Source organism: Aulonocara stuartgranti (genome assembly GCF_965226115.1).
Source record: "Aulonocara stuartgranti genome assembly, chromosome: 23".
Taxonomy (NCBI): Eukaryota; Metazoa; Chordata; class Actinopteri; order Cichliformes; family Cichlidae; genus Aulonocara; species Aulonocara stuartgranti.
Genome location: NC_138958.1, coordinates 8,913,309 through 8,932,837, shown reverse-complemented (window position 1 = coordinate 8,932,837; position 19,529 = coordinate 8,913,309). Strand labels below are relative to the sequence as shown.

At 40.4% G+C, this 19,529-nt stretch overlaps 1 protein-coding gene across 1 annotated transcript in view; it reads right to left on the bottom strand.

The window, feature by feature from the left end:
- Positions 1-19,529, bottom strand: part of scfd2 (sec1 family domain containing 2) — a 102,160-nt gene that overhangs the window by 37,090 nt on the left and 45,541 nt on the right. Inside the window, exon 5 of the mRNA XM_082524017.1 lies at positions 14,522-14,819. Coding sequence (XP_082380143.1) covers positions 14,522-14,819 — 298 coding nt within the window. The remainder of the gene's footprint in view (positions 1-14,521; positions 14,820-19,529) is intronic.

Here is a 19,529-nt window from a genome sequence, read left to right as displayed (position 1 = left end):
GTGGTGGCGGCTGTGTATGTTTGTGTGCTTGTTTGATGAGTGGGTGACAGTTTGGTCAGGTGGTTGTGTAGTCTCTACCCCATGGTGGTCACTGGGTGCTGCTGGTCTGAATTACATACTGCAGATGAGGGGATGGAGGGTCGGACAGCAGATCTGTGTGACCTTTAAAAGCCAAGTGTGCCTAGGGACAAAGTATGGGAATGCAGAATACTTCTATATGTGTGTATGTTAAAACGAGTGCCGGAAAAAGTGAGCAGTAGGGTCAAAGAAGGGAGAAAATGTGTTTTTGTCTGTGGGAAAGCAGAAAAGAGAGATTAGTTTCTATATGCGCTGGAGACAGACTTGTGTATTTGTGCGAACAAGTTCTTGCATGACTGTTTATTGATTCTACAAAGCCATTACTGCATGGTCAAACTGAGGGGATACACATACGATTGCGAGAGAGAGTTGCGGGTTTCACTGGCTTCATACCTGGAAGCCAAATAAACAACTCGGAACTGACCGATCTAAACGCAGAGCAATAAACTCACTGATATCTGAGACGCAGGGTCTGTTTACTGGCTCATCAGTCAACACACTACAACGGTCGTACTATACCTGTTTGTATGGACTACCGCTGCGCAAAACTGGATTTTTTGCTGTGACGTATTCCGAGTCATAATGAAAGAAAAAAAAAGTGAGGACAAATCTGATGTAAATTTCAATATGAAATGACTTGTTTTGAACCACAAAGACGTCTTCGGTGGTCACAAGTTTCTGTAAAGGGTAAAGGAGGGGTGGGACGGAATAGAGAGCAGAGATTGAAGCCACATGTGGAGGAGTAGCACACATCACACGCGCGCACACAGACTGATTGATTAATCTGGATTTTTTTTTTTCTTCTCTCTGAAAATTTCCACTGCAAAGCCAAAACAGACAATACTGCAGTGCACATTCAGACTAACATTTCAAGGGATTTTTTTCCAGTCAGCCACTTGCTTTACTTTAGTGTGACTTAGTCATATGATTATCTAGGTGACTCACAGGATTTTTCTCAACATGGGAGACTGAAGAGCTGCTGCACTGGGCTTTGCTCACAAACTAGAGCTGCAGAGAACAAAGAGACTGAGGTACTCTTCATCTTTAAGTCTCAGTTCTACAAGAGCACTGTAGCATGACAGAGGAAGTAGTTGTGTTCTCCCCACAGACAACTATTCTATGAAGACGTTTCTGATACTTCTCTAACTGTAGGAACAGTAGCACACGGTAGGAGGGATAGGTTTAGTCTCTGTGTAAGCCCATGGTGATGAAGAAGGTGGAGGCTACAGAGGGATCAGAAGTTCAACATGGGACCTAAAAACAAAAAAATGGGAAACTTGTGAAAATACATAGTTTTCAGATTTCTCTCATAGGAGGTTTCTGCCACTTAAAACTGTTTACATGGGTGTGAGGATTTCCAAGGGTAGCTGGCATGTTGATTTTGGAATGATAGGCATTTAAACTTCAATTTCAGTTCTACTTTTCAGTGCCAGGTAGCCAAAAAAAACCAAAACAAGGAACATGTCCTTGTAAAAAATACAGATAACACACTGGAAATGTTGCATGTAGTTCAAATGAGGAAAAAAAAGAAGTTTCAAAGTAATGGGGACTTTTAAAGCATTGAAAAGCGTTAATCAGCTTTCTGCAACATGAACATTATGGATAAAAGAAAGTCATATTCTGGGCTAACGGATTACAGGAATCTCATTTCTGCAGCAAGATTTCTCCTAGAGAACAGCGATTTGTTGTGCAACTGAGTTTATCAAATGCACGAAACAGGACAAAGACTTGTGACAGCAGAGCTGTGGGGATGATGTAAAGTGATGCCAACACTTTTTCACGATAATTCGAAGAATTTATAAAAGGCTAAAAGTGAGACTAAGTCGTTTGTTACAGAGTTACCAGAGAAAAAATACCCAGTAAGCAACCACTCGCTGGGGAAAATGCCTTGTTGATGCCAGAGGTCAGAGGAGAATCGCCAGACTGCTTTAAGTTGACAGGAAGGCAACATTATCACTCATTGCAACCAAGGTATGCAGAAGACAATTACATGACATGCACAACATGTCAACCTTGAAGCAGATGGGCTACAGCAGCAGAAGATTACATCGGGTCGTATTCTTGTCAGCTAAAAACAGGAAACTGACACTTTAATTCACACAGACCGACCAAGGTTGGAAAATAGAAGACTGGAAAATGATGCCTGATCTGAACATTCAGAAGATTTGGTCAAAACTGGGTCTGAATTAGGTCTGCCTTGTTTCAACGGTTTAGGCTGCTGGTGGTGGGGATGTTTTCTTGACACAGTTTGGGCTCCATAGTACAACTTGATCATTGTTTCAATGCCACAGTCTAACAGAGTATTGTTGACGACCCCATTATCCCTCCCTAACTCTATCCCTCTTTTGATGGTTAACAAAGCTTAAATGATCTCAAGCTAATTTCTTGAACATAACAATAAGTTCACTGTACTTATATGCCCCCCACAATCACCAGATCTCCGTCCAGTGGGACATCTTTTGGTTTGGTGGAAAGGAGCCTTGAATCATTGATGTGCAGCTTACAAATCTGCAGCAACTATGTGATGCTGAAGACACCCGAAACTGGTATCCAGGAAACGTAAATAGCAGCAAATCTGCTGGTGTGGCCATAAACACCACATTCACCACAGCCCAGGTCGTTTGGGGTGACTATCCTCTGTATGCTCCTTGTCCGGCTCCTCACCTTTTGTGCCTCCACTGCTGGCCCAACCACTGAAAAGTGCTGTTCTGTTTCTGAGTCATGTCTGGAACAAGTGACGATCCTTGACATGAAAGTTGGGTCAGCTTCACACAGAAGTTAATGTTTGCTTTGTGAGCAAGTTTGGTGAAATCTCAAATGAGATTCTGCAAATGATCAGAATGAGACTTTTGTAAGGCGATCCAAACTTAGCAGGAGCACTTGAAATGGTGAAGAGGTGCATTTGACCCTAAAGAATACTGGGCCAAATTTGAATCAATTACAGTTTTTTCTGTTTTTATGGGAAAACATGCAACTTGTATACTGTCCAACTTCCTCCCTATCATCCTCCCCATCTTCTTTTTTATTCATATTTATGTATTCGAGGTTGTTGTTAGTGCTGCTTTTTTAAAAACAGCATTTCTCAATGTTGTGAGTTACACATACTATATTTCTTTGCACTCATTATCACTGGCTGGCTGAAACAAATTTAAATACAACTAAGATTAAGTGAAAGAAATGGGTTTTTAAAAAAAAAAAATTGTAAATGATGCAAATTGAACTTCATTTATAAATAAAATATGAGGCTTTAACAGGAAACATGTTTGCGCAACCGTGAGCAAGAAAGGAATGAATTTCAAGAGAGTAGTCAACGCCAGATAGAGAACGGGGGGGGGGGGCGAGATAAGAAGGTGAGTCCCAAAGACACAGAGGAAACCTCGTATCACAGGAAGCTTCTCTTGCAAATGTCAGATCCTCCTAATCGTGGCTTCGCTTCCCTTTTCAGTCCCTGGAGCTCGACAACATATGAGCACTTACAACGATACCCACAAACCAAAGGGAGTCACATGTATACTTACCCATACAGGCAGGCATCCTACATAAACATCACATCCTGCTGGGTTTTAGGTCCACATCAAAGTGGATTATAGGGTGGACGAGCGCTACAGTGACCGCTAGCAGACATAGCACTTATTATTACTGACCTTGATATGTTGACGCCACCCTTGTTTTAAGGAAATGTTGCAATGCTTCATCTTCACAAAAAAGTGCACAAATATGTAGTCGTTTTATATGCCTGTCATTTTCCATTATTTTAAGGTTCATTTTACTTTTAATCGTATACCGTGCATGCATTTTTACCCGCGTCTGAGGGCTGACAGTCTTACTTCTGCTGAAGACATGCATTATACCTCTTATAAAAGTGAGTCAGCAAAACCTAAACAACCCAGTGCACCAGTTTTATATGAACCAGTCCTGCATAAACACTCAAAAGAGAAAAACCAAAAAAATCCCAGCTAATCTGTACTTCCATGCTGCAACATAGAGCTGTCACGGATTAACTAAGAGTAACAACTTCATAGTCAAGTTCAAGTGAGAGAGTGAAGTGGGTGTTGTGTGTGTTGAACCACTTGACTACTGCAGCGATGCAGAGGCCTAGCAGAGGCTGGCTGCTCCCACCTGAGAGTTTGTGTATGCGTCCAAGTGCCTACGCGGGTAAAGAGACCTGCCAATGCAATGCTATTAAATGCACATTAGTGTGTCTATGACAGAGTCTCTCAAACATTTTGTGCCCAAGGCACACCTAAGGAAAAGCCAAAATTTCAAGGCACACTTATATGCATATGTGCACAAAACCACTTCTATGTGATCTGACACATAATCCGTTTGTTTGATTGTATTGTAAGCCAAAGGCACTTTAAACAGCTCGTTTGTGGCCGTCTGAGGTTTCTTTGTCTCTGTAATAAGCTCCACTGCAGCACTGATCTCCGCTGCCTTATCAGACACTTTCACACAGTCCAAAAAACAGTCTTACTGCCTCTTGTTGAGATCATGACCTCTTTTGTGGTTTCTTTGAGGGGGAATGTTTGGTTTCCAAGTGTCTATTGAGCTTGCTTGGAACCATGTTAGCATCAACCACCTTGTCTCAACAGATTACACACTTGATCTGAGTAATGCAGACATCCCAGGTGCACTCATAGTCACACACAGGGAGTTTCTGCATACTCTTTAATGAGTAAGATTGTTGATTAACTGAAGTGGTAGTTAGTTTTTGGTTGCATCACCCAAAAAAGTTTCTTATCTTCCTCTCTGTCACTTAGGACCTCTGATAAGTCATGCTCTCATAATTCGTACCATTTGCAACAAAGTGAACAGACTGGGGTTCCTCTTCACAGAAGTTATTTTTAAGAACTTGTCCAGGGCATAGAGCTGAATCCAAATGCAGATTCAGTGAATTAGCAGTTGTATGTTGCAATAACAACTGAAGTATTTGTGCTTTGAGGCAGAAATGAGCCGGCCAGTAGTGGCAAGTACTGGTCTAATAGTACTTCACACACTTAACACGCATATATTTTCATTTTAAGACTATCTGAAAAGAATTCTTTTGCGATTGTGCTTTATTTCAGTCGCAATTCTGAGTCTGTTTAATACACCAACATGCTGCATTAATATCACTTTGTCAACACGTGTAGCTAAGTGAATGATTGTTTCATTGGAGAGGAGAGGTTGCATACAACTGTGAAACCCTGGAGAGATGCTACTAAAGGTTGTGTACGCTTCCAGCAGCAATGCAAGGAGAAAGTCTAAAGAGGGAGGAGGTGTGGAGAAGAAAACAGGAAAAGGAGAAAATTAAAACCATACTCTATATCCCTTCCTGGAAATATTACATTAGAATTTGCTTTTGCTACTGTATGGAGAGGAAAATGAAAGCACAGTCAGAAATAGTGAGTTCTTTCAAAGTGGAAGCAGTAGTTTGTATGTTCTGGGTCAGGGATGAGAAAAAGCTGTATTACAGGAATAGTGTAAAATAGGAGTAGGTGGGCTGTCTTGGCTTTAACTCAAGAGTGCGACAGTTATAAAGGAGGTGTGTGTGTATATGTGTGTGTTCTAATGTGTTTATTCTGGGGGGCGCTGAGTTTATACTGGCCTTACTGCAGCAATACTGGCTGTAGAAGGTCCTTATCGCTGTCTATAGAAGGTCCTTATCGCTGTCTATACGCCTACATGACGTGGATGACCATGATTAATGGCAGTGGTAGTGCTCTCTGCTAAAACGGTACTCGCTTTGTGAAGAGACTACACAGAAAATGCTAAAAGAACCAGTTCATTCCTCCTTCCATCTCTGCCAGTCAGAATGAGACGTTTACCTGGACAGAGAGTCGGATGCGATAGCGCTGGGCTCACAGACACAGCGCAGATGCCAAAAAGCTGTCGGCAACAGAGAAGTTAACACAAGTCCAGTGTGTGTGTATGTTTAAATGTCTGCAAGAAAAACAGAATAAGAATCAGTAAGAGGGGACCAAGAAGCAGACTGAACTAAGAGAAGATCAGATCCAATGATGGAGAGGCAGACATAAGATGTGATGATGGAATAACGCTCTACTGACAATAAGATTTAAAAGACATAAGATACCTTCCCCCAATGCCATTTACTTTATCAGACTCTGTCCCACAACAGGGACACTCATCTACCAAAGGCAAACAACTGGAACACTTCACATTTTCGGATTTGTTTTAAAACATTAAGTACGTATTGAAATGAAGTGTGAACATGAAGCAAGTGTCCAAATAAACACTCTCGATTTCAAATGGTGCTTGAATTTGTTAGTGCCACCAATTGCTTGGTTTCCTAGCAACTTGCTGGCTCTTGTGTTTTTAACTACAAGTCTGAACTGGTCATGAGAACTAAATCACTTATCTGATAATACAGCTTTCTCCTAGTTTAAAAGTATACAATTTAAGTTAACTCATGCCTCTAATTTGGCTGCAGGTGAGGTACCTGCTTAAGTGTGTGGAAGATGCGTTATATGAAAAACTAAATTGCTTTGAGTGATCCTTAAGGGCAGTCAGTTCTATCCCAATGATAAGGAAACATTAATGGATTATTACGTGTCTAGCAAATTTCAAATTTAATTTGTTTTTCATATTTAGCTTAACTGAATTTTCTCTTACTGGATTATGTTTTTATCTTGAATCAAAACTAGGATATGTGAGCCACACATGAGAACCATGTATCTAGGCTCTTAGCGCATGTACTGTTAAATAATTTCCATGAAAAATAATCACATCTTAGCCGATGTGTCACAAGACAAGGCACGTAGACCATTAAGCAATTGAGGAAAACATAGCGGGAATATAAGGAGAGACGGAGTTCAAATGTTCCCTAAAACTGAGGCCCCCTCTCATTTCTAAGGCCTGTGTCTGCTCAGTCGAGAGGTCAGCTGAGTAGGTGGAGCAGGAGATAAGCCTATCTGTGACTGTGTCCATCACACTCCTGAAGACACCAACAGACACAACAGAAAATGACCAGACACCAGATGGCAAGTAAAGAAAGACTCCTTTTTACTCATTCCTTACTATCTCCTTCTATCTATTGGCTGGACCTGCAGTTCTCAGTAGGGACACTTTGATAACATGATTGAAGACCAACTAAATACACCCCGATTGTAGCATGTCATAAACTAAACAAAGCTGGGGCATAGCATGGAAGACAAAAGAACAGAAACTAAAGGGGAAAAATGGGGGAGGAGAGAGAAAAAAGTGTATTTTCAAGTCTCTTTGCGTGATGAGGGGGTGTAAGAGGAGAGGGGCTGTAAAAAAGAAAAGGAGGAGGTGGTGGGGGTGTTCCTGTTGGCTCAGCGCTTGATTAACACCAGGCCTGACAGGAAATAACCCGGCCAGTTCAGCTCCAAGAGAGCTTCCATCTGGTATCGAGGCTGAGTCCTCCACCCAGGAGAGCTCCGAACTGAGCAAAAGTGAATGAAACCGTTTCACTTCCAGGACTGCTGAGAATAATTCCACTGCTTGTACAGGACACTGCTGCAAACACTGTCATTCTGTTCCTGTTGTTTGAGGTCAAATGAGGCAAAAGCAGTGCAAGGCTGCGGTCTTTCAGTCTAGACCTCGATAATCAAGATCACCTTCTTTCTATCTATCAGCACTCAGTGTGGCTATTTGGTTACTTGAACATTCAGTGACATGATTGAGGTGAAACTTAGACTCCACTGATTCAAAATGTTACTTAGGATGGTTGTGGAAGGGAGGAAAGGGGACAGTTTAGGGAGGAAAGCGGGTACATTAGGAGAGGTCATCTTTCACTGCTGACTGGAATTCTAAATGTAAACAAGTTCTTCCGCACCAACAGATAAAACGCAGATATGCTGTAAAACCGAGTGGGTCTGGTGAAAAACTGGTGACTCACATGCAGGCATCGTGAACCACACTTCTACACTTATTCATGAATACTTTTTGAGCTATGGCCATGAAACTGCAGAAAAATCGCACAGAGACCTCCGCAGACTCAAACGAAAACATCCTCTGAGGCCTTATTTAAATTCTTCTGCAGGCTGTAAAGCAGAAGCCCTATGTATACAAGTACAGACCCAAAGATGTGTTTGTGCAGAGAGGCATGCAGGTTTCGATCAGCCTCCTCAGCCGGCTCGCTGTCCAGGGGTCAAAGCGCAACCCACGCCTGCACTGACGCGTGCGTAGAGGCCATGGGCCGCGGGCTCATTTAGAGTCCCTCAGGAGCCAGCCTCTATGCGCCTCTGGTATGTATTTCTTCCTTTGCTTTGTTTAGCAAGCATGTGCGTATGTATTTGCAAATCTGTGTGGGATCTCGATAGTCTCCCTTTTCATCAAGCCTAACTCCCAGCAGAGAGATAAGTGCTTACAAGCCTTTTATGATGTGCATTTCCTGTCATAAATAAGAAGCAGAGGGATTCTCAGACGAGCGCTAACACACTCCATAAACCAAACAGAGGTGTAAACTCCATACTGGGCCAGTTCTGTGAAATCCACCCAACAAACAGCAGCTACTGCTGACTAAAATGATTTGCTGCCGAGTGATCAGATCACAGGTATCATTTATAGCTCATGCAGTCTCAGAAAAAAGTCTTAAAACTGTGATGCCAAAGGACTTTTTGAGTCTTCTAATGTGATTAAAATAGTGGATTTTTGAGTATAATAAGTACAATAATAACAAAAAGTATAATATGCAGCAATATTCAACTGAATGTGGATCCATCCATCCATCCATAGATAGCAGCGGCAAGTGAAACACCAAAAACAGGATTAAATACTTAATAGCTTTGAAAAGAAGGTTTACTAGTTTTGAACATAGAGACCAAAAAAATCCAAGAAAAGAAAATCAAAGTAATAAATAGTTTATATGAACAGGAAAGCAGTTGATTAACCCTGAATGAAAGTTGCATGATTGTAGAAACTTTAAACATACCACGAACAAATTCTATGAAAATCCATGAAAAGGTCTACTTTTAACATATTTCTTCTTTTTCCCATTAACAAGTATAATCACTTTCAGCCTGCTAGACATTATGTCATCAATACGTTGTTATTTGAAACACAACATATCCTTTCAATTCAATGGACGACACGCCAAGAAAATGTTGTGAGAAACTGAAGCGGACAGACAGAAGCGCTGGGCTGATTTGATTATGAGTATTATAAGTATGTGATTCATCATCATCTACACATTTTCCCTTTAGCCCTGTCAAATGGCAGGTATATTACATAGCTAGCAGGAAATAAGAAAAGGTATAGTATCTGGAGGCAGTGCTGAGAAGCAACCACAGTGTTGACTTGGGAACAGATTTCTTGGGTGCGAGACTCTGGGGCTCATCAAGCTCTGTGTGTGGCCCAGCCTGCTAACCAGGCCTGCCAGTGAGGACTCTGATGAGCTTTTGCTAATTAAAGCCTGAACTCCAAATCTTGAGCTTATCTGATGAAGTGAACTAGAGAGAACAACACCACAGGCTGCTTTGTTCACCCTGGGGCGTACGGTTTTCACCTCATATATGTATGCATATGTGTTTGTATAACAGTAGCGGAAGTAAAGAGAGACCACCAATTAAAAATAATTGGGACTAATTTCATAAACATAGCGCAACAGGGGGAATATATTTAATCAGGCGTAATCATTAGACTAACTTATGCTCCGCTTCCCCCCTGCAACCAGCTAGGTGCTTAAGGGAGGAGAAGAGAGAAAGGAGAGATGCAAGGAGGCAGAAAAGAGAGAAAAGGGGGAGAAATGGAAAAAGGAAATATAAAAACAAAAGAGAAGTAAAGTTTAAAAAGTAGGCAGAGCGTGTTGGTGGCCAGAGTTATGCGAGATCCCTTTCATGTCCCTTGACCGGCCCATGCTGCTGTGCCAACCCAAACAGCAGCATTGGGGAGGTCCGAGTCTCCGACTGCTCCCCTCTTCCTTACCCTGTGCACACCCCACTGACAGGATGAATAACAAACAAAATGTGCGACTGAGAAACAGAGTGAGAGAGAAGAACATGTCGTGTAACCATTTCAGTTAAGATTTTCCCTAGAAGTTCCCTAGAATACTGTGACTTTCTTTCCTTCTTCAGTCATCGCAGTGAGTAAATCATAAGCATCAGCACAAATTGTGGATTGCCCGCCCTGTACGCCCCCACACTGACATAAGTATAGACAAACTACGATCCATCATCCGTAGCCAGCTAGATGTCATACAAAAGGGAATTAAGAACATTTGAATCGGCCCGATTTCTTTTTTTGTCTTCTGCACCCCAATGCTGAGAGAAAAGAGGGAAAAAACAGAGGGAGTAGGTTTGATTCTGAACCAAAGAAAACCAAAATTTACCAGGGCTGACAGGAAACAAATCCATAAAGCACAAAGTAATGCAAATTTTTTGCTCTCTTACCACAATAAATGTAGTTTTTGCCACAACTGAATGAGGGATTAACAGTAAATGCTCAGAGCTATTTACAACCTACACACATCACACACACCACATCCACATACACTACAGTCTGCCAGCAGCCAATCACATTCTAGACTTCAGGACAAACTGGGCTGCTTCTCCAATCCCATCATTTGCTCTCTGTGTGCGGCGTTGCCTACAACCAATCCAGATCGTTCCAGATGTGGTGTTGGCTGCGGAGCATTTGGTTTAAGAGCTCATTTCCCAGTCTGGAATAAGTGGAACAATTTTCTTGGATGAATACTGTTCAGCTCTTTAATCAAATCCATACCCTAATACAACAATACATGCTGCACACACACTGCAATATGTCTATAGTATATAGACACATGCTAACAATGAAAACAAAGCATTGCTCTTTGCACAAATCCAAATTTACAACTTAAAGAAGCGCTGCTACAAGAAATTACTGGTGTTATTCTAGCCATTATATTAATTTATATCTATTAAAAGGTCTTCAAGGGCTTTAAATCATCCCCTTGCACTGGCCAACATGTTCTCTCACTACCACAAACATTAACACTGCAGTTTATTTTGAGCCAGCCCCATATTCATGGTCCAGCTGCCATAAATATTTAGTAGTGTGCCAAATCTTTTGCTTAAAATAGCCCCTCAAAATTATAGTATTTAATCCAGTTTGAGTAATTTTACTAAAGACAACACTGGCAAAATGAAATTATTTTCATAACCAATTTTTTAAAAAGGGTTGGGACATATGAACTGGGGTCTCAGCGTCACAGACTAAATGGATAAGTGAAAAATTATTACACATTGTTGGTAATCATTTTCTGGGATTTTTGATGGGGTAACCACAATTAAAATAATTAAAAAAATAATAATGTTTTTAATTTCTTTAATTTTTGGTTCATAGAGCTTTGTGAATCTGTGACACCTTAATGGGCTTCTTGGTCAACTGTTGCAGCTGCAGTGCTCATTATTAAAATATAAATGTGAGCATAAATAAATTTTGGGTCTGACAAATGAAGCCAATAAGGTAACCTGAATTCTTTCTAATGGGCAATTCCTCAATCAAGAAAACTGATTATACATAAGGCTTCTTTGCTCTATAACCACATTAAGCACTTCCCACAATGAGTTTATGGTCAGTACTTTTAAGACTTACTGAAGATATTCTGTTCGTTTTATATGGCACCCACTAAACGATGTCCTCAAATAAAGTAATTTGCTCATTGTGCATCAATTATAACTCAGAGCTGGCTGCTAAAGGACATTCCTGACTCCAGTTATGCAAGAACCCCTAAAATGTGTTGACAAACTGCTCATACAGTATGTCAGTAAACTGTAGTCTTGACTCCCATTGCTAGTTCATTTGATTTCTGGCCTTAAAGTTGAGTTTAACTCATGACCTCACCTTACTGTGTCACTAACATTTAAAAAAAAAAAAAAAAAAAAAAAAAAAAGATTATATTTCGTTGACAGGACTGAAATGTTAGGGTGGTTCCTGAATAGCATTCAAACATTACTACTATGGTAGAATTTAGCTTAAGCATTTACATGACATTATTAAATGTTTTAGCCAATGGAAAACAGCTGATCTCACAAGTTGAAATGCTCATCTAACTCTTACTGCCTTTCTAATCAATGAGTGTGGGGGTGGGAGCTAACGTAGCAGTACTGCCTAGCACTAGCACTGTCAGTTCACGAAGAATTTTGGTACGCATAAAGAACAAGTACTGTCGTTTTTAGCATTATGGTCCTGGTTACTTGCCTATGGCCGGCTAGCTTTATCTGCTTAGATGACAACAATAAGATAAACCACCTTTTTTGGAGTACATCATTCTCAAACATATGAAGCTAAATAAAACCGATGAAACAGCCTTTTCACAGCTAGCGTGTTCTAGTTTAAAAAAAATCAGTGGAAAAAAAAACGTAACAAAACAAAAAAAAACGTATTTCATATCCAGAAATGGGAAAAAAAGTATATTTATGCTTTTTCATGTCGAGAATGAAACCTCACCTTGCAGAATCAGATGTAACATATAAACATGCCAAATCTATCATTGACAGTTTATCTATAAAATCATTCAGTATTTATCCAAGGACTAAATAAATGAGTGTGGCAAATGATAATGTATGCTGACTAATATGAGAAGATTTAACTGCAAGCTTAGAATTCCCTTTTGTTTGAAAGACGCCGAGTTTTCTCAAGGTACACATATATATGCTACTGTAGAACAGTCTCTCGCTGCCCCGCCCCCCCAAAAAAGACAAGAATAAAGTCTGGAAGCTTGTTTACTCCACCGTGGACTCTCGAGCCCTCAATTTCTTCAAATGTTAACACTGTCTACAAGGCTTGATATTTGTCCCTGATGCAAATTTGTGAGTCGAAATTCACTCAAGTCACGGGGGGAAAGTTTTTACCACCCCCATTAGCATTAATAAAAAAAACCACACACACCAAACATCCACCTTATCCTAACAGAAACATTACTCAAACGGGGCTTTACTAACCCTTGCCACACACATGCTGTCTGAATATATTTAAAAGTTAACAGGAGTTTCATGAAAACTAAAGTCCACGGGGGCTGGCAGCAAACATCGAACAGAAAACAATTCCACACGAGGAACACCATTTCCTGAAGATGCTCTTTAATTAAGTTCCCAGAAGGAGGTAGTTAGAAGGGTTAGGGTGTGTTGCTGCTTACTATCACAAACTTATTTGTCCTTATTTCTTACTCCCTTTCACTGGCATTCTGGCTTGTGTATATTATTCTTGTGTTTCTGCACTATGTTTGTGCATGCGCTGTGTGTTTCTGTGTATCTGCATCGTGTTAGCTAAGCTCTGGCTGTGTACTGTAGCCAAGGGGAACAAAATAAAAGAATTTGTAAAAACATTGTTCTCATGGCGACCAGGTTTCTTTGAATGTCTGGTTTTCATTTGAGTCCTTTAATTGGGGAGAATGTCACAATCAATGTTTTGCTCTGGATGCTGAAAGAGACGACCTCCCGACTCATGTTACCCCAGCCAAGCACTTCATCGACTGCCATAAAGCCTTTCTCGCAGACATTCGTGCACACACACACACAGACTCAAATTTAAAAGAGTGCACACACTGCCAAATTACACTGAATGGGCGAGACGTGCGCAATGTGAGTACATACACACATTGTTTTTTTTCTGTCTAAAGCACACCTGGCACACCATGACAGGCTAATTTGCAATGAAGTGTTTATAACAGAGAGTCAGGTTTTTAACATGAGCCACATCTCACAGCCTGTGCCTGCCAAGAGGCCCCTCGCCTCTAAACTGCATTGGCCAAGTAGAACAGGAAGAAGAGAGAGACCGAGTATAAGAAGGGAAAGAGAGAGAGAAAGAGTAAAAATACAAAAGATGTATCACTAATCTTTATTAGTGCTTTACATAGATTTACCAACCCTATATGTACACCATATGACCCCATGTGCCATATAAGATGAAAACCCCAATCCCAGTGTAATATTTCAGGGCGTGTGCTAAGGTACAGCCAAAACTAAAAGCAGCGCTAATTATGAACTATGTGGTAGGGGAGGAGAGGCTCAAGGTTAAAGACGCCATTACTCTGGGAGGTACAGTCGGCTGTGTTGTGGAGGAAGACTGTTAATTCATCTTATGAGCTGGCCTTGATCTTCTCTGCCACATGGTTACATGCTCAGCTAAACCAGTGAAATGTCTGGTAAAGTACAGAGAAAATCAATATACTCTCACGGACTCCCATAGATGCACACATTACAGGTAAATCTTAATATTGTGGAAAGGGAAGCTGTAGGGGTTAAAGGTAGAAGTAATTTCTCTCTCACACCTATCCAAATATACAAAAGTTCCCACAGCCACTTGGCCAACTGACTAGAAAATGCGTGTAGGTGTGTGTGCACTATAGTGTGTGACACGAGAAAAGGATGAAGTGTCAAGACAATGATAAAATGACCCCTATTCCAAGAACTGGGGCAGCAATAAACAAACCATTTGCTCTCATTTTCCAGCAGCGCTTCTGCAAAACTGAACAACCGCAATGGCAATAACTTTCTCTCACCAGTCAGTTTCTGAAGCAATGGGCTGAGTTCTGTTTCTCGACTGATGACTAGGGTGAGCGCTCCTATCAGGTCCCTCTCCAGCTTCTCCAGCTCCTCCTCCTCCTCTGTATCATGATCTGCAGGCTGGGTCTCATCAGCCAGGGAGTAGAGATAGACCAGCAGGAGGATCAGCTCATCGGGACCCAACTCGTCCTCCCTGAGCCTCGACCCTGAGGCCGAGGTGTCCTCGACTCCACGGGGCTTCATCAAAGGCAGCAGCTGCCTCAGCACAGCAGGGAAGTCGGCGTCTCCAAGAGCCTGTGACACGGCACACAAACACGTAAAAAATAAAATAAAATAAAATAAAATAAAAATAAAAATAAAGGGCTTAGTCGGTGGAATGCAGTTTTTTGAACCTTGCTGGTTTTATTATTTTTAATGACCATACCAAGAAATGACCACTGGCTTATTAAGGATGTTCGTCATAGGAATCATTGGACATGTTTGGAAAACATATTTTCTTGCTGGAAGTGAAATTAAAATATCAATACAATTTTGCATGCCATATATGAAGCCACCACAATTAACCTGTTAGTTTAGCTTAGCTGAAAATCCAAGACTTCATTAAATGCTGTTTAACTCTTTAGCAGAGGCTTATATTTCCAGAATAAATGACTTCCAAACACACAATTACTTCACACTTTTCAAGAAGTAATTATTTTCTTTGTTTCTTTGTTTTAAATGAAACTAAAAAATTTTAATGTGTGGTGAACATAAAATGGCTAATGATAGGACATATAGAGTGCTTTGAAAAAGTATGATAATCAAATTTAAACATTACACAAAGAGTAAATACTAAACTAAACTCAACTAAATTCTATATCTAACTGGCAACTATAAAGCTAATAAGCTTTAGCAAGAGCATAGCTGTTGCCTTCAAGGCAAGGGTCATATGCAGGGTAGCTGAGTTAACATTACAACACCCACGCTAATCTGTAATCGTGATTACTGCAAGATGTGCTGGTTCTTACGTTTTCTTTTCTAATGAGCATTTATGTAAACAGGAGATTTACAAAAAAGTTTAAGATATGACAGGTAACATACAGTTCAACAGTTACATTAGAATCCTTTAGTTAACGCTAAATTTCATATTATTTAAATGCATAGAAAACAAAGTCATCTCTTTAATAAGAAACTTGCTAATATGGACAATATAATCAATATATCTATATAAATTACACAGAAATGAACATTGTAGAGCACATCATCTTAGAAATGTATTTTATTTAGAGAATAATAGAAATGTGTACTTCAAGGAGAATATTGTTTATAATAAAGTACACATCACACTGACTATATGTTTGACAGTATTGTTTTAAGGGTAATTTTTTTCAATGGTACAATGGGAAGTAATAGATACCCCATCACTATAATATAATATAATATAATATAATATTGTATAATATTTACAGTCTGTCTTACCTTCGGATTTTTTTGTTTATTTACTGCAGATTTTTATGTGTTTTTTACTAATATTTGTTTTTAGTATTTTTATCATTTTAATATAGATATGAGACAAAATTCAACAAGTTCAGGACCCTTTATGTTTATGTTGGTTATTCAGTCACCGTCACAAAGACATCCAAGTCGTAATAAACTGCACTGAATCCTCCTTACTCTTTTAACTACACTGGAAAATATCCAAATGAAATAAATTTCCAGAATAAAGTCTAAATTTTATTTTTGTTTCAGTTTATTACTTCCACATACAATACTATGCAAAGTCTCGAGCCACCCACACACTCGAAGAGGATAAAGAGGTGGTCCAGCGTGTTCCTCCTGAATCTAAGATTCAACTAACAGATGAGCGCTCCTTTTCAGGACTTTGGCATAGACCTTTTTAGGGAGGCTGAACAGTATGACCCCCCTGTAGCTGGAGCACACAATTTAAGATTCTCCCTCTCTCAGAGTGAAAAAGCTGCCAATGTCAAAAGAAAAACTTTGAAATACGTTCAGAAAACTTGAAGAACTTTTGCTCAAAACCACTATAAAACTACAAGTAAGTCTGGCACCTTGGAAGCAAAATATAAAAGTCACTATTTTGACAGGCCCCCATTGTTCTGATGTCCCAGTTACTCATTTCTACTCCCAGTGGACATTTTACATAAACAAAAATCAAGAATAAACTGCATTGGGAGATAAACTATTTCGATCATTTGATTTAATTAAACCACAAGTATACATTCTTGATGACTGACATAAGCGTAAAAATACTGTGTTGCGTTGTAAGTGTTTAAAAATCACAGGGACAGTGTGAGTGAGCTCATCGTTCCATTTGCTAATTTTACAACTCTGGGTGGCTGATGTAACGCTTAATTTTGTTTTAGTCTTTTTTTGGATTTGCTCGGGTACCGAACTATTTTTTTCCCTCTCTTTTTATCACAAATGCACACATACAAAGACACACACTCACAAAGCCAACATTTGGAGCAATGTTTAGGTGCAGTGACCTGTTTTTGTGAGCCTGTCTGAGCAGGTCTGAATAGTCGGGCCCTCACGATGGTTGGATGGCATTCTGATCCAACGTGCTGCAGATCACGGGACCGTTTACAGAACACTGGCTACTCTCACAACAAGGGTGAGCTCACAGACCTATAAAACAAGGGTGTGGATCTAATCTGTCCGATGAACAGCATGAAATTCAAATGGGAAAAAAAGGGCTGAAGGCCCAAAAAGACAAAAACAGAGACAGGAAAGACTCACAACAGAGGGAAAAGTCAAAAAAGCAATGCAAAAAAAGATACTAAGGTAATAAATGAGTAATTAACCTTCAGATGATAGCATAAAGGGGGGGCTGAATGTTAACAGAGGATATTATGTTTGTGTTGGCTGTAGCTACAAATGCCCACATGGATACATTTCATTTTGACAAGAGATTCTTTTGTAAAGACATTTGTGTTTCTTTCACCAAGACAAACAGGCCTTCAGAATGAGCAGCTCTCGATGTTGCGGTGGGCCCAGTGGGGGGATCCTGTATCTGACCCAGAAGATCTCCTCACTGAGCCAAAGATCCAATACAGTCCAGAAATGGTAAGCCAAAGCCACAGAGCTGACTGACTGTCCCTTGTCACACCAAACAATTATCTCAGTATAAGGTCACCTACGATGACGCCAGTGAAGTCTTTGATTTCATGCATCATAAATAACTTAATATGAATGAAAGTGGCAGGAAAAGACGTTGAAGGTGAATTAATCAGTATCATTCACGTCCTTTAAACACGCAGGTATCACAGAAACAGAAGTCTCTTCACTCCAACGAGGCCCCCTTCCTGCATCAGACCCCGGCCAACCACTCGGCCCTGGGGACCGTTCAAACACAATCCCACCACACATTTTTCTTCTTAAACATTGTGAAATCAAATACCTCTCCAAGCTGCTCTCATTTGAACTGCCAAACAATGCTTTCCCTCACTCGTTTCACTTGCAGACGGCAGTGAGGAAAGACAGACAAAGAACATTATGGCTTTCTTGTTGAAATGCAAACTGCTGAGCACTTTCACCCTCCTCTCTAACCTTAGAACAAATATTGATTTCTAACACTTCTGTCTATACCACGACGCTCAACCTGATCTTTTAGGTTTGAAAAGAAGCGTGCCACTGTCAGCAAATTACATTTTCATTTTGACCACAGTTGGCTTGAAAGGTACCCGTTGTCATGTAACTTTGGCATCAGAAGCTTTCAGCATATGGTACTGCAGAGAAAGCTGAAAGGGGAGCTCTGGAGTGTTTCTGGGGCCCTACAAAAACTACCTCACTCAAACAGTGTACTACAAGTGTAGAAGATTCAGTGTTTTTAGTGTTTGCTCCTGCAGTTAAAGTTTCAATTTGACACGCTAAACAGTCTTATAATCATTACAAATGGCTCACTTATGGTATTTACACTACAACAGAGGATGTAAGCATTTGATAATATTATAACACAGAAAATTATTTAGTTTTTTAAATGTATATATGGTTCCCATGTCGCACTCTTGCTTCATTTTAAATAAGCTTTCTGGCTAAGGTATTTCTGTTTGGAGTTTCCGTGTCCTCCCATCTGGCTTCTCCCCACAGTCCATGAATGTCAAAGATATGAATGTTAGGTTAACTGGTGATTATGAATTTTCCATAGGTGTGAAATTGAGCAAAAATAGTTATTTGTCTCTCTGGTTTAGTCCAGTAATAGAGTGGTGACCAGGGTGTATCCTGCTTCTCATCCAATGACAGTTGGGATAGGGGCCAGAGCCACCATGAGATGGAAAAGCTGAGAAAAATGGATAGACAGATGAACATGCGGTTACCAACCTTTATGGCTTGTGGCCTTTTCAAATGGAGCAATGGCCACTGTGACAGATCGTCATACGTTTTGGCCACAATGTGGGTTTGAGTTAAGAGCATTCGAAGTTAAGAATGAGGTTTGTTTCTTACATTGATATATTTGGATGAAAAAAAATTGAAAACCCCATCCATCTTCTTCCGTTTATCCAATTTGGAGCTGTGGGTGAGGGATGTGGGAGCCTATCCCAGGTGGCATGGAGTAAGAGGCAGGGTATACCCAGGACAGATCGCCAGTCTGTCTGGGCTAACAGAGAGAGAGACAACCATTCATATGTGAGCTTTCCCTTAGAGAAAGGGCAAGGACCTCAGTCATTCAGGAGTGACTCAAAGTAAACCCGCTGGGCATCAAATGGGTCAGTTGGGGTGGTGTTACAGGTGTTTCTGGCATGTGCAACCCGGAAGTAGCCCGAAGGATTGTAGCTTTTAACTGGCTTGGGAACACCTTGGTATTTCTACAGAAGTGCTGAAGGCAGGTAGGGAGGGCCGGACATTTTTACTTAGACTGCTGCCCCCTGCTGTAGAAAATGAAAGGATGTCCTGATTCCCTATTTGGATCTCTATTAGCTCACAAGAATTACACATGATGATTTAGAAAGTCAAATGAAATGCACACTGTGTATTCATCCAATGAGCTTCTGATTTTTAGATACC